The 14,725-nt window shown below is 38.6% G+C and overlaps 1 protein-coding gene across 4 annotated transcripts in view; it reads left to right on the top strand.

Moving 5' to 3' along the window:
- The window catches only part of RBL2 (RB transcriptional corepressor like 2), a 54,126-nt gene extending 39,767 nt beyond the window's left edge, over positions 1-14,359 (top strand). For 3 of the 4 annotated variants that reach the window (XM_030582231.1, XM_030582232.1, XM_030582234.1), the window contains 13 exons: positions 262-371; positions 1,888-1,991; positions 2,467-2,604; positions 3,467-3,631; positions 4,295-4,406; positions 6,524-6,796; positions 7,238-7,521; positions 8,141-8,317; positions 8,443-8,514; positions 9,069-9,174; positions 10,706-10,914; positions 11,421-11,585; positions 12,440-14,359. In XM_030582231.1, coding sequence (XP_030438091.1) covers positions 262-371; positions 1,888-1,991; positions 2,467-2,604; positions 3,467-3,631; positions 4,295-4,406; positions 6,524-6,796; positions 7,238-7,521; positions 8,141-8,317; positions 8,443-8,514; positions 9,069-9,174; positions 10,706-10,914; positions 11,421-11,585; positions 12,440-12,610 — 2,086 coding nt within the window. In that variant the 3' untranslated portion in view covers positions 12,611-14,359. The remainder of the gene's footprint in view (positions 1-261; positions 372-1,887; positions 1,992-2,466; positions 2,605-3,466; positions 3,632-4,294; positions 4,407-6,523; positions 6,797-7,237; positions 7,522-8,140; positions 8,318-8,442; positions 8,515-9,068; positions 9,175-10,705; positions 10,915-11,420; positions 11,586-12,439) is intronic. The other variant, XM_030582233.1, reaches the window with a different exon arrangement.
- The last annotated feature ends 366 nt before the right edge of the window (positions 14,360-14,725 follow it).

The raw sequence follows: 14,725 nt of genomic DNA, 5'->3' as shown, positions 1-14,725 counted from the left end.
GACAATCTATTTAAATCAAACCCAGGATTTCTGTTTGCTGACTTAAATTAGTGATGTAAATCACTGTCAGTCCACCTTGAGTGGGTCTAATCACAGTGCATAAAGTTAAGCACATGGTGTTTGCATGATAGAAGTAGTCCTAGATAATCATCAGTTTTACTGCTTTAAAACTACTATGCTGAAGATTTATAAAAAGTAGATAAGGCTCTGTCTGACTTGCTGCTTGGTAAAGCATTTTGAAAACAATATTTATTTTGCCAGGGCATGTTCCAGGGATCCTTCTCAATCTATTGCAAAAAGAGTGAAAGAAATGTATGAAGTATATTGTCAGTGCACACAATCTGAGGGAGAATTCAGTAATTTCTCCAAGGGTGAGACATTTTATTTCTAAAACGTAAGAATTAAGAATATCTTTAAAATTCTGTGCTCTTTTAAAAGTAATTTATAGTTTGAGACTTTCATTTTGGTTCAACAAAGCTAAGATTTCTGCTCAACATATCCTTTCTGTGGAATTCTGCTATGCCTTTTATATTTTCCCCGGGGTCCATACTGAAAATTTACCTCCACATAAGATTTAATAGGTACTTCAATGGGAGACCTCCAGGAAGGGAGAGGCAGGAGAGAGAAATAGGAGCTGCAGGTGCCACTTTTCTCTGTCAGCACTGAAGAAATGCTCAGCATGGCTTTATGGTGCACAGTGCTTTTGGATGCTACAGTCTTCTGAATTAGAAATGAAACAGATGATGCAGACCACTTGTGCTTTTTAAAAATCCCATAGCAATTTTAGCTCACCTATGGAAATTCTCCAGGAAATAGGAAAAAATACTTAATAGAAAGAGTTAGGCTTTGTTTTTATTTGTGTTATAATTTTGACTATCAATGTTTATTCAAGCATTTTTTTTCTGTTTGTATCCATTTAAATTTTCATAGCTGTAGGAAATTAGGGTAAGCAGGAGTCAGACAAATTATTTAGTGAGAGTAAAAAAAACAACTTGTCAACATCACATCAAATTATACAAAGTAAATATCCTTAAATCAAAAACTCTACATTCTCAAGCAGTATTTTTCTTACTTTGCCTATCTGTAAACTTGTTATTGTCAGTGTAAATATTTTCCCATGGCTTGTGCATATGGTGAAAGACATTTACTGATCTACCCAACCTAGAAACTATGTTTAGAATTAGTACAAGAAAAATCTGATTGAAGAACAAAAGCTATTCACTGTATTGAAAATTTTGGCAGATGTATTGGAAGCTTATGAGCACAACAACACAACCAAAAGAGCAAGTTGTTTGCAAAATCATCAGAATGCTGGAAGTCAGATTTCCCTATGAAACAGTTCAGCTACTGAAGGACAAAACATGGGGGACAATTTCCCTCTATCAATATGGGACCTTTTTGTATCTACCAGTTCGTAAAGCTGCTTTCTGTTTGTTTGTTTGTACTCACAATACAAATTTGAAGGAATAGCTGTACCTTGAGGTACTGATGCACCCCTTCTGTAATTATAGTAAAATTCCCCAAAAGTTTGTGTTAAACAGCAAGATTAAGGGCGATTGTTAGCTCTGGTGTCCTGGTCAAATTCCAGCTTCTGGTGCAGTTACATTCTGCCTTCCTAAACTTCCCCCGAAGCTTCAGTAGTAAAAGCTATTCTTCACTTTCCCTCCAAGCTTCTTCAACCCTCCTTACCATCACCACCCCATCATAAAACATTTTGGGATCTCCCAAGCTGAAAAGCTATATAAATGTAGTCACAACATTTGTTACTTAAGCTTAATAAAGTCATTTTTATCCTCACTTTTATGAAAAAAAACTAATGGCAATAGGTGGACCATAAATCAGATATACGGAGTGTTTAATATTTTCATTATCTTTTTCCTCTTGCAGATAATGCTGGCAAGCATTTTCGTCTTGCTGAGGTTCTTTACTACAAGGTATTAGAGTCTGTCATTGAGCAGGAGAGGAGAAGATTAGGAGACACCGATTTATCAGTAAGTAAAATCAGTCAGATAATTCACTTTTAAACTTGTTTTGTTCAGAAAGAATTAGTCGTACAGCATGACAAATGCCGTTGAGCCAATCAAAATTAGTAGGGAAGATAGCTCCATAGTGAATTTATTCTCTTAGCAGTTTCCTTATTAGATTGTACGGTTTGCAAGTGCAAAGATGATGATATTTCTAATTGGCACTGCACACTGACTCTGGGTTCAGTTCTGGCAGCAGAAGTTAGGTAACAATTTTGCTGATGATGCAAAGGCAGAATAGAATGCAGATTGCCCAGCTGTATTTAGAGTTGTTAATGCATGTGAGTTTGTAAATTCAAACAATGTTAGATATTTTTAAAAACAAATATTGTATAACTTTGTAATACAATAAAGTTCAAACCAAAGACTATTTGTTTACCTTTTTTCTTTAGACATCTTTTTCTAAACTAGGCTGAAGTTTATTTTAATATTTGTTTTGCAGGCAATACTGGAGCAGGATGTGTTTCATAGGTCTCTCCTGGCATGTTGCCTTGAGATAATTACTTTTTCATACAAGCCTCCTGGAACTTTCCCATTTATTACTGAAATCTTTGATGTACCTGTTTATCACTTTTATAAGGTAAATGGCTTTGAGCGTGTGAAGTGATGATTACCAGTCATGATAAAGTTACTTCTACTCACTAAAATAGTTTTTTCTTGAAGCAAGATACTTTCCCCTCAAATGGATGTGTAATGGCATAAAAATCTAAGTTATGAAAATGGTCATATTGGGGTGGGTTTTGTGTTTGAGAAATTTAAGCTGGGAAAAAACACAAGTTTTCCTACCTTAAACTGCAGGGTGCAAATGCCACTCATTTAAAATCATGTACTGTGGCATCCAAATTGTCTAGTTAAAAAATAATGGCACTGGACCACAACATTTACATGAAAAGAACAGGAGTACTTGTGGCACCTTAGAGACTAACATTTATTTGAGCATAAGCTTTCGTGAACTACAGCCCACTTCATCAGATGTATCCCATGAACGCTTATGCTCAAATAAATTTGTTAGTCTCTAAGGTGCAACAAGGACTCCTGTTCTTTTTGCGGATACAGACTAACACGGCTGCTACTCTGAAACCTAACATTTACGTGGGATAATGGGCACTTTGTTTTACTTCTTGACTTTCTGAAAATAAATGTTTATTTTCAATTGTAACTTTGATCTGACAAAGTTGTAATTATAGTGACTGATGTAGATTGTATCTAGCTGTTGGGGAGCTAGTATGACAGTTACACACTTATTGAGGTATACCTGTTTTTTCTGGGTTAGAACAGAACTTTTTCTGTCAGGTTAACGCGATGCTTCACAAATTCAATATAAACCCATTTGAAAGGGAATACATGAAAGGTATGATGCTCTCACTTATTATAAGTATTGGTCACACAATGTTCTGGTTTAATATTGTAATAAGTGGGTTTCATATTTACTCACTTTGCAGGTAATAGAGATTTTTATTAGAGCAGAAGATGGCCTTTGTAGAGAGGTGGTAAAACACCTTAATCATATTGAAGAGCAAATCTTGGAGAGTATGGCATGGAAATGTGAATCTCCATTGTGGGACAGAATCCGAGATAATGAGAACAAAGTTCCTACATGTGGGGAGGTAAGTGTGAGAAGTAACAGCTATATTATTTTTTTAATCCTTGTTATAAGTTTCAAGAGGCCTTGTTCAGTTTAGATGGCACTCCTTAGTAGTTCAGACATTGGGCATTTGGGATATGAAGGCCTCATAGGGAACCAGAGCAAGTCTTTCCCAGCATGTGAATATTGAGATGAAGTAGCATCATGATTAAAATGATGGAAAACAGAAGTAAGTTGTCAAATGTTCTAAAATAATACGTATTTAAAATTAAACAAGGTAATAACAGTTGCACACCTAAAGGTTGCTGTGGCGAGCATAGCAGTGTTTAGCATTCTCTCTACAAAATTGATATATGCAGTTATAAAGCACGAGTCGTGCTTCTCTCCTCCTCCCCCTGGTAAATAAGATGGATAAAATCCCGGTCCTCTTGACTTTACTGAGAATTTTATCATTGAATTCAATGAAGCTAGGATTTCTCTCACTCACTTGTTTGGTTCATTCCCCTCTCCAATATCTTGCTCTTTGAAATTGGACACAGTGATAAAATGTGCTGCTTAAACAGGCCTGATTTTTTGAGTGCATCAGTATCTAAACAGGGCTAGAAGCCAGTTGGATTATTCAATTAATTTATTTAATATTTAAACAAACATGCTGAAATTAACTGTTACATCAATATTATTTTAGGTAATGCCACCTCACTATTTTGAAAGATCTAATGGGAACAGTCTGGTAGGCTCTCCTTTGACTCCAAGAAGGATCAATGAAGTTCGTGCTGAAACTGGAGGGCTTGGAAAAGGTGAGGTGTTAAAAATAAAATGTATAGCCTGCATTTTAAAAGTGATACATGCTCTGTGGTAGAAAGTTTGCACTCAGTTCCATACAAGCTATAGAATATTGCTACATGTGTAAAATAACTCACGTGTGTTCTGAATTGCATCAAGGAAGGTTGCAGTATGCACTGACTAGAGCTAAACAAGTAGATTTTTTTCAGTTCAGAGGACTGTCATCATTCCAGTCTGAAACAGCAGGCCCTTACTTGATTTTCCCCTGTGCCAAGATAACAAGTACAGAAAGACGCTAAAGAGCACCTCCTGGTGGAGGATCTCATTTATTAACAGAAAAGCTAATGCAGAATATAAGACTTTCACCTGAACATCCCCACCAGGATGATTAGGTTGTTCGTAGTGCATGTCTCCCACCTGAGTTCAAAGCTTACCTCTCCCCCTCTGGTTTTAGGCTTTTTGCCCCTTCTGGACTAATGTCCTTCTCAGGAGTCAAGGGTGCAGGGTGGTCTGTTGACAACATCTCTTCTCCAGGGACAGCAGGTGATCCTTGCTAGGCTAGACTTCTGGCCACTGCATGGGAGACCAGGCCCTCTTGGATGCCTGCTTACTGCACTCCTGGAGGTTCTCCAGTCTGATGGGCTCCCTGCTCAGCCCCCTGGCTCAAGCTTCTCCTGGGAACTCCCCTCCCCAGGAACGTTCCCAAGCTCAGTGAGAGGGAACCACTTCAGTAGGTCCAGGTGCTCAACTAAGCTGCTCCCTCAAGTGAGGCCTTCGTAAGGCAGAGTGGGCCTTAAAAGTCCCCATAAAGAGCAGCTGCCTGATGACAAGGCCAAATTGAAAAATAATCCAGTTCAGTTGTAATTGAATCAGAAAAAGAAATATTTTGCATCAAGTGAAACATTTTGGTCAACTCAGCAAAAAAACGTTAATTTCAGTGTTGCTGTTTCACCCCTCTGGTGTACTAACAAATGTGGTCAAATATGAATTTGAAACTGTCAAAATGAAGTCATAAAACATTTAACTATTTTAAAATTGCGTTTCCTAGGCCCAGGCTATTCATCCAATTTGACCTGAATTCATTAATAGTTTCAGAACACGGGGTGGCGGACATTAGAGCAAATGAGATGCATTAAAAACCTGTAATATTTCATTTGAAATCTATGAAATGACAGTGCAGATTTTCTATTATAGAACACAGTAAGAGGTTATGGCTCACATAAGTTCTTGCTCAGTGATTAAGCATTTTACCAAAATGGAGCAATTTTAAGAGTTCAGTAAGTTTGAATATATATATATATTTTCACTCTTTATATAAATAAAAGAGTGAATATCAACAGCCTTAAGGTAGCACCCAATAATATAACCTGGGAATAAGAGCAAGAAAAACATCAGAGCAAGTAAACTTAAGGTCTGTTGTAGTGTTCACTAATTGTAATTAGTGCCACAAAGAATAGGATCTTGCATATAAATCCTCCACTTACTGGATATAGTCATCAAGGAACAAAAAGTAGCAATCTGAGATTTTCTGCTACCCTTTTCCCTGCCCACAAACTATTGTACGTTTGACTGTTCAAGAATACTCATTTAAAAGAAGACACCTTGGCTATTGTTTCTAGGAATCATTTACAAAAACCAAGTAAATTCTCTAACATTTATTCATGTATGAGATTGTCAAAATTTTTTTACTCATGGCCCTAACAGTTTGCTTTCTTAGTAATATACTGAAATGGCAGCCTAATTTAGACAATTGCATATGACATGGGCATCTTGTTCATATAATTATTAAGTTGGCTCTTAAAAGTTGCTTCTGCTGAAGTTATTTTATATTATAGCCAACCTGATTCTCAGATGGGAAGCTAGTTTTAGAAGTTGTAGTCATGTGATAACACACAGTATTTAGGAATTAAGTGTATGAATAGGAGACATCCTTAAAATATCCTGTAAGATGGGCATTCACCAATGTGGCTTCAGAGACACTTAGCTGGGAACGGTGCTAGAGGACATTGCTGTAAAAATTCATCTAATCAAAACATTGGGGCAATGATAAGGCTTAAGCATTACTGAGGTGTAAAGCTCAAGTTAAATGCTTGTTGTTGTTTTGTTTGGTTTTTTTTTAAAATATCTTCAGGCCTTTCGTCTTCTCCAACCACATTGTATGACAGATACAGTTCTCCTACAACCAACCCTACTAGGAGAAGGCTATTTGTGGATAATGATAATCCCCCTGACAGTGGAACTCCTGTAAGAGTTTCACAGCAGCCTGTAGTAAATACTGTGCCAGTGCAGAATGTGACACCTGAAACTATGTCAGTTACTCCAGTGCCTGGACAGACTTTGGTTACGGTGGCAACTGCCACTGTCACAGCCAACAACGGACAAACTGTTACAATACCGGTACAAGGTAAGGGGGAAGCTCTGGGAGAATGGATTGCATTGATTATCACCAGAAGCACTGAATTGCATATGAGTAGGTAGACATGTGGGAGTGGAGGAAATGAGAAACAAAAGGCCTTTGGGCTGTAAAACAGGAAAGTAAAGACATGGGTACTATTTAGCTGTTGAACACTGGAGCAAATGTACATTTGCTTCCCAACTGCCTTATACAGAAGTCATCTATTTAACTAGCCTCCTCTTCATTTAGGTCAGATAAGGTCAGCCAGTTATCTTTTGGTCCATTTATGATCAGGCTTCCTCAGTATTTTCCTGAACATTTTCAGTTACCTGCCACTACACACTTATTTAATCACTGTCCATCACTAGAAAGGTTACTGGTGCTCAGGAAGCATGCATGGCTAGGGTTTTGAAGACATCCTTTACTGAATTCATTTTTGTTTAATTACAGGCATTGCCAATGAAAATGGAGGAATAACTTTCTTCCCAGTTCAGGTAAATGTAGGTGGCCAGGCTCAAGCTGTCTCTGGCTCCATCCAGCCACTCAGTGCCCAGACCCTTGCTGGTGGTACCCTTAACACTCAGATGAGTGGGACGACCCTTCAGTTACCAGGCCAAGTTGCAGTTCAACAGATCTCTCCTTCTGGAGACCAACAAAGACAAAACCAGCAGTTCTCTACCACCACCACCAGCAAACCCCGAAAGACTGGCTCTCTGTATCTTTTCTTTAGAAAGGTACCTTCCACTGTGAAATGTCATGTCACTGCAGTATGGGCTTTACTGGAAACATACAGAACAATATACAGAAAAATAACCCTGGATATTTCCATTACATGCATCTGAGGAAGTGGGTATTCATCCACGAAAGCTCATGCTCTAAAACGTCTGTTAGTCTTTAAGGTGCCACAGGATTCTTTGCTGCTTATACAGAACAATGTAGCATTAAGATTTCTAATTAGTGACAGGCTGTTTACATTATGTATTAAAACCACGTTTTTGAAAACCATTTACTTGCCTACCAGGACTTGGAATCCAGAGTCATGTTTCTCCTGTGAGCCTTAGTATCATAAAACAGCATGTTCCTTCATTGGTTTCAATCTTGAACCCAGGTCTTGTCAGGCAAGCAAAAGGAAATAATTTTCAAATCTGGTTTAAAATGGACATTTTATTGTACATATACATGCTGCCTATTGATTTGAGGTCTTTAACAACAAGGAAAGATCAGCATGTTTTTTTAATATGAGCTGTTTATCAGTGTAGTGGATAAAGGTTTATGTTTAGAAAACCATGTAAGTTTAAAGAGCTTGATTTCGTCCTAATCAATGCTCTGTGTATGGGTCCTTCCTTCCAAAAGGTTTATCACTTAGCAAGTGTTCGGCTGCGGGATCTCTGTGTCAAACTGGATATTTCTGATGAGTTGAGGAAGAAAATCTGGACATGTTTTGAGTTTTCCTTGGTACAGTGCCCTGAGCTCATGATGGACAGACATTTAGACCAGCTGTTGATGTGTGCCATTTATGTAATGGCTAAGGTAAGATGAATAAAATACACAAATGCTTTTTATTCATAACAGTAAAATAAAATTTATCAGGATTACTAGTAATGTAATGCAGCTGCATTTCCCCACCAAATAAAAAAAACCTCTGTCTCTTTTAGGTGACAAAGGAAGATAAGTCATTTCAGAACATCATGCGCTGCTACAGGACCCAACCACAAGCAAGGAGTCATGTAAATATAATTAATACTGAAGTAATGGGGTTTATATTTTTACTGAGCTCGTCAATTAGTAGCACCATCTTCAGGTATATTCCCTGAATGGGAATCTAGAGTGACTTTAATCTTTACTAATGGAATTTGACACTGAAATGGTATAGATTCCTTTGTTCCAACAGGATTCCATTTACTGCCCAAAAAATGTTAACTCCATAAACCCTGCTTGGTGCAGTGCAGATTGCCCAATACCTTTTAGTAGTTTTTGAAAATGAGGATGGCTAAATCCAAAATTCTTAGCTAACTACATGGTGTTTGACAAAATTTGGTTTAGATTCTAAATGTCATCATTTAAAACTAAGGTACAGTGTCCTCAGTGATGATCTTGTAAATAAATAGGAAGATGCTTTTAAAGGATGTATATTGGGATAGTCAATATTGTTCAGTAGTTTCTCTTGCAGTAAAAACATTCTTAAAGTACTGATCTTTCATCCAAACCCTTTGCTGCTCGCATATATGGCTGCCTTGTTAATGATGTTCCTTTCAATTTGTTCATCTCTGGCTTTTTGCAGGTATATCGGACTGTCCGGATAAAGGGCAGAAGACAACGCCGTCGTTCTGGCAGTAGTGATAGCAGTATCCAACAGAATTCCCCAACAGAGAGAAGTAAAGAGAGAAGTAAGTGATTCCAAACCATTGTATGTGTATGTGAACTAGACAGCTCGCTTAAATGGGGAAAGGAAGTGTTGTCTAGCTTCAAAGATGATTTGAACCACCACTTCTCATCTATGGATTTCACTACCTCAAAATGGTTGCCCAAGAATTTAAATTTAGACAGGTATGGTAATAATTCAGTAACAAGACAGATGCAGAATTTAACTCCAAGTAAATTTGCTCGATACTGGTGCTGCCCTTGACAATTGTCTCTACAGCTGAGTATAACATCAATTAAATCCCCATCATTCATGGTTACTACTCAGGAGAATTTATATCAAACAAGCAGAGGCTTTTTGATAGTTGCTGTCCCTAACCCAGCTAGTCTCCCTCAGGTTTGGCTTAGGCTTGTATAGCAGTCAACCCCTGCTCTTGTCTGAAGTTGTGTGTGCTGGCAGACACATAAGCCAATAGCTGATACACCTGTTAGTGCTGTTCTGTAGAAGACTCTCCTGTAAAAAACTGTTCCCAGACAAAATGAATGCCAGCACATATCAAAAGTGGTTACTCGTGTTTAGGCTGCCTTTTTAAGTAGTTGGAGTTAGACGGAAGGGCAGCGGCCTCTTTCTTTTCCAGATCTAGAGAAAAGAACTAGAGCTTAATTGCAGGATGGCCTTAGCAAGAACTGAGGCAGGCCAGCGCCATCTCTAAGAGAACTGAAAAGAAAACATTCACTCAAAGTCCATTTGCCCTTGAATGCCTCCCAAGCATGCATTCTCACTACAGACACTCCCATGACCCTTCACTTTCTCTCTGAACATAGGAGTACCTCATTTACATTAGTATCACAAAAGGAAGAATTCTCCAGCCCCTTGCTTTGGCCTAATCTGAACATCCATTCCTTGAGTGCAGGTACCACTTCTTCTAAAGTGCCGCTTACCTGCTCGGACTTAACGCCCTACACTGCCCTTTTGAAATCTCTATAAAGGATGGTGGCTGTGATCCCTAGATTCAGGTTGCCTGACATGTCCATCTTAAAGGATGCTTATGACTATAAGTAGTTCATGCTTCCAAGTTTCATCAGTGAGGGAGTGGAAGAGAGCTGAGTTCTTCCACCTTTTTCCCCTGGCCTGAGGAGTGGCGGGGGGAGATAAGAACAAGCCTGGGTCTGTGGCCCACCGGTCCATTCCTCCTGGAGCTTCAGTGGCCAAGCCTTGTTTAAATGAAGCATTTGTGGGAAGGTGGGGCTTGATATGGTTCCAAATTTTTTTTAAGTTTAAAAACATTTTTGAAAAAGGTAATTTCTAAGTTAAAAGAACATTTAGGTTGCAGTATCAAGCACTCATTGTTAGGAAATGCCAGATTTATAGTGCTGTCCCCTTGTTGTGGGTATGCAGGATTTCCCCACAGGACGAATGCACAGCCAGCTACAGAGCTGGCATGTTAACTTTTGAGTAGAGCTTAAACAATTTTAATGTGGTTTTATAAGAGCAACAACTCGAGCTGAAGTGACTCTGAAATGCATTTGGTTGTAATGCTACTTTTACCTTTCCAGCTAGCAGAGACTCTAGTCCTGTCATGAGATCTAGCAGCACTCTGCCAGTACCACAGCCAAACAGTGCACCCCCTACTCCCACACGACTGACAGGTGCAAACAGTGATATTGAGGAGGAGGAGGAGCGAGGGGACCTTATTCGGTTCTATAACAACATCTATATTGAACAAATGAAAGAATTTGCCCTGAAGTACTCTTCCACAAATGCTGTAAGTGCTCTTAATTACTTTCATTAGTAAATAAAAGCTAGCGCAACATCTTTTGTGTGTTGATCTTACACAGTAAACTGCTCTTGCCACCCAATCTGTGTTGCAACCAGCAACCACAAGAGGGATGTTTTTTCACTTTTAAAAAAAAAAAGTTACCGTAGCAGCAGAGAATAAGTATTTGTACTTACTCTACCTTCCAGGATGAGGGAGCTTTAATTGTTCATATAAGTATTTTGAGATCCTTGGTGGCATATCCATACCAAACTGTATTTTTAGTACTTAAGAGGAAGAAAGTGCCCTCTTCCTTCAGTGAAGTATGCATCTCTGGATGCCCATGAAGAATAGCAGTGTGCTTTATAAACATTACAGTATCTGTATGTTTTACCATGGATAGGGATAGTATAAAATGGATCATCCAGTTGTATTAAAAGTCAAAAGGGGCTTAATGCCTGCATTAGTCTCTGTTGGATAAGTGGTATAACCGATTTGTTCTTTTATCTTAACAGACTGATGCTCCTCCACTATCTCCTTATCCATTTGTAAGAATTGGCTCCCCCCGCAGAGTACAGCTGTCCCAGAATCACTCAATCTACATCTCACCACACAAAAATGAGTCTACACTTTCTCCACGAGAGAAAATATTCTACTACTTCAGCAGTAGCCCCTCTAAGGTAAGAGTAAACTTAATATTCCAAGAATTGTGAGGTGGTGTTTAAAAAAAAAAACATGCAGAGATGTGAGATTTGTGTGTGCATTCACAGAGCTCTCTCAAAGGCTGCTGTTTTTGCCTATAAATAGTGCACATGCAGTTATTTAGGTGTAACAGAAAAGGCAGTTAAAAAAATAAAGCTCTGACTTAGGAACCTAAGTCACTTTTGAAAATGAGACTTAGTATATGGCAAGTTGGGTGTAACTCTACAGTGCTTCAGTGTGCTAACTAGCCATGCTTCTGTTTCAAATGGGAGTACATCCAATGTTCTAAGAGAACAGGGAGCTGCTGCACATGAAATGAGTGTATTTTTATTCATAGATTTCATCCAGCATAACTGAAAACCCTAGCGCAACAGTTCTGGACAGAACATTCTCCTTTGACATTTCAGTCCTGCAAGTTCCATAGAAACAGAAAAGCAATGATAAAGGGAAGAAACCCCAAAAGAAATGATGTAGTGGTCGAAATGCCACTAGGCATACAGGCTAGTTACAATTGTGGGAACTTAGGTCAGTACAGTAACAGAAGGGGAAATATTAGGAATAGGGGTTACAACAAAGGGAGAAAATATAGTCTAGTCTAGTCTATTGAGCATTAAGTTAGGTCTGACTCAAAACTACAGCAGTGGAGGGTAACTCACTGCTTATCTGTGGTCATGCTTTGGTGCACATGGGTGTAACAAACCAATTTGGAATCCTTGTTAAGGCTACTCAGTCTGTCAGTGAATGACATTCTCCTCTGATGCAGGGTTTTGCTTGACTCATCCCATGAACCTGTGAATATCCACATTTCTTGTTCTTTCTGTGATTGTTTCAGAGGCTGAGCGAGATTAACAGCATGATTAGAACTGGAGAGACCCCCACGAAGAAGAGAGGCATTCTCTTGGAAGATGGTACTGAATCACCAGCCAAACGGATCTGTCAGGAGAATCACACTGCTCTACTAAGAAGATTACAAGATGTAGCAAATGATAGAGGTTCTCACTGAGTTTAATTACTTGTTTGTGTTCCAGAGTAGATATTCCCGTTCTTCATCTGTCCAGAGTGTGAATGCTAAGCCTGTGTGAGCATCTTCCATTTCAAGACTGCCATCTTCCTAGCTAACCTGTGGCTGAGAGTGGTAGTATTTGACCTTCAAACAGAAATCTCCCTTTAGACTGCACTGAGTCTTTGAACTGTCCCATAAAGGGGAGTGGAGACTGATGCTTTGTCTCATTGTGATCAAGCACATTGCTAAGTGATACTTCCACCTCTGAGGCTAACCCAAGGCATTCAGATTTCACACTTGGGCTTATATGCTGTGCTTTACTATGAGGACATGTGCAAGTTTTTATATATAATTTTGATATTTATTGCTGAGACAATGTACCCAATAGTTTCCTAGCTTGTGATAGGAATTGTGTGTACAGGGTTTAGCCGCCAGCTGCATACACTGTTTTTCTTGGTGCTTTACGATTCTTTTTGCCTAGCAAGTCACTATAACAATGTACTGGTCGGATCCAGGAGTATTGCACCAAATTATGCATGGGTGAGTTTTTGTTTTGGTGGTAGGGATGACCCATGATCTCTAGTGCTACAACTAGAAATGCTGACAGCCCAGTTGCCCAGGTTGGACTTCAGCACAGGCTGGGAAGATTTCTCTTCTCCCCTCCACCCCCCGCAAGGAGGTAGGGAAAGAATACCTTATGGAGTTACCTAAACTGAGTCTCTTCAGGCTTGAACAATTAGGTTGTTTTGTTTTAATGGTGGGGAACTTTGCTGTGGAGGCAATTCTGTTAATGCATTTTTTTTAAAAGAACTCAAGTTCAAGGGGAGGCACTTTTGATAGGGCTGTGAAGCATAAACTGCAAGTTACTTTTGCTGTATATTTGCAATGGCACTTTCTGAATGTAAATATTTTTCACATAGCTGAGGCTAAGATGTGTTTCTGTATTAAAATGATTATTCTATTTATTTTCAAATGACATCCCCTTGATACCCTGTCAGTAAATGATGTTAAGCTAAAACTAATTTTGTGCATATGCAAGTACTGATATGGGAAGTTTGCTTTTTCCCAACTCAATATCCAGAATCTTTTTTTAGTGCTTTTTCAGAGGTAGCCATCTTGTTGCCTCATGAGAGAGAGGATGGTAGTTATGTCTTCCTTTTAAGGTTTATTTTTAAATGGCACCTTCATGGAACTAGACTTAATCAGGATGCCCAGGAGACATTTCTTCTCACAAACTGGAAAATGTACTGTAAAGACATCAGCATGAGGCAGGATACAATGAAGCACCTCCCCCCAAAAAACCCCAACTCTGTACAGCAGTGTCACTGTGAAAAGTGAGACAAATTTCATTGACCCCCTTACTTATACTTGAGGCATAAGTGAAGGGATCAAATGTTTCACATGAAGAGATTCATTCAACTGTAATAACTAATTGTAGAAGAGTATTGGTGACCACTAATACAGCATTTATCACTTTCAAGATTTGTTAAACAGCTACTTAAATTCCATGTTTTCAATCATTCCTGTGCAGACAATAACTATTAGAATGGAAAATTATGGAAACTATTAGGGTTTGAATTAAAATAAAAGTTACTGGTTAACTTTAATTTCAGTATCTTTATTATGCATGTTAAAATAAAGATCAGTTTTGAGTTTCTGTACATAATTTATGAACTATCAGATTCTTATTACAATACTGTAACCTTACTTTGGCTAAAGTATTTTTCAATAAAGACCATTATGAACATCTGCCAAGTACTGTATGTTTGCACACAAAGTTACATCAGCTAAGTAAAGGAGCACTGGTTTGTATTAATGCTGTCAAGGCTGAATCCCAACTCTGACACTCAAAATCCTTGTGGGCCCCACTTCTGCACTTGAAAAATGAATACATGCATTAAACTCCTAAGGGTTATAGCTCTTCTCTGACCTTGGCTTGGTAAACACCACCACTACCCAAATGTAACAAACAAAACCCCCTCCGAACCCAGAGAAGAATTCCTGAGCCAGGAAAGGAAATTACAACATGCACAAACCTCTTAAGAACAGGATTGGATTTTTGGTGTTAATTTTTTATTAAAAATAAAAAACTGGAACTTAGAGCAATTCCAAAAA

Source organism: Gopherus evgoodei, chromosome 12 (assembly GCF_007399415.2).
Source record: "Gopherus evgoodei ecotype Sinaloan lineage chromosome 12, rGopEvg1_v1.p, whole genome shotgun sequence".
Taxonomy (NCBI): domain Eukaryota; kingdom Metazoa; phylum Chordata; order Testudines; family Testudinidae; genus Gopherus; species Gopherus evgoodei.
This window is presented reverse-complemented; position numbering and strand designations above follow the sequence as displayed.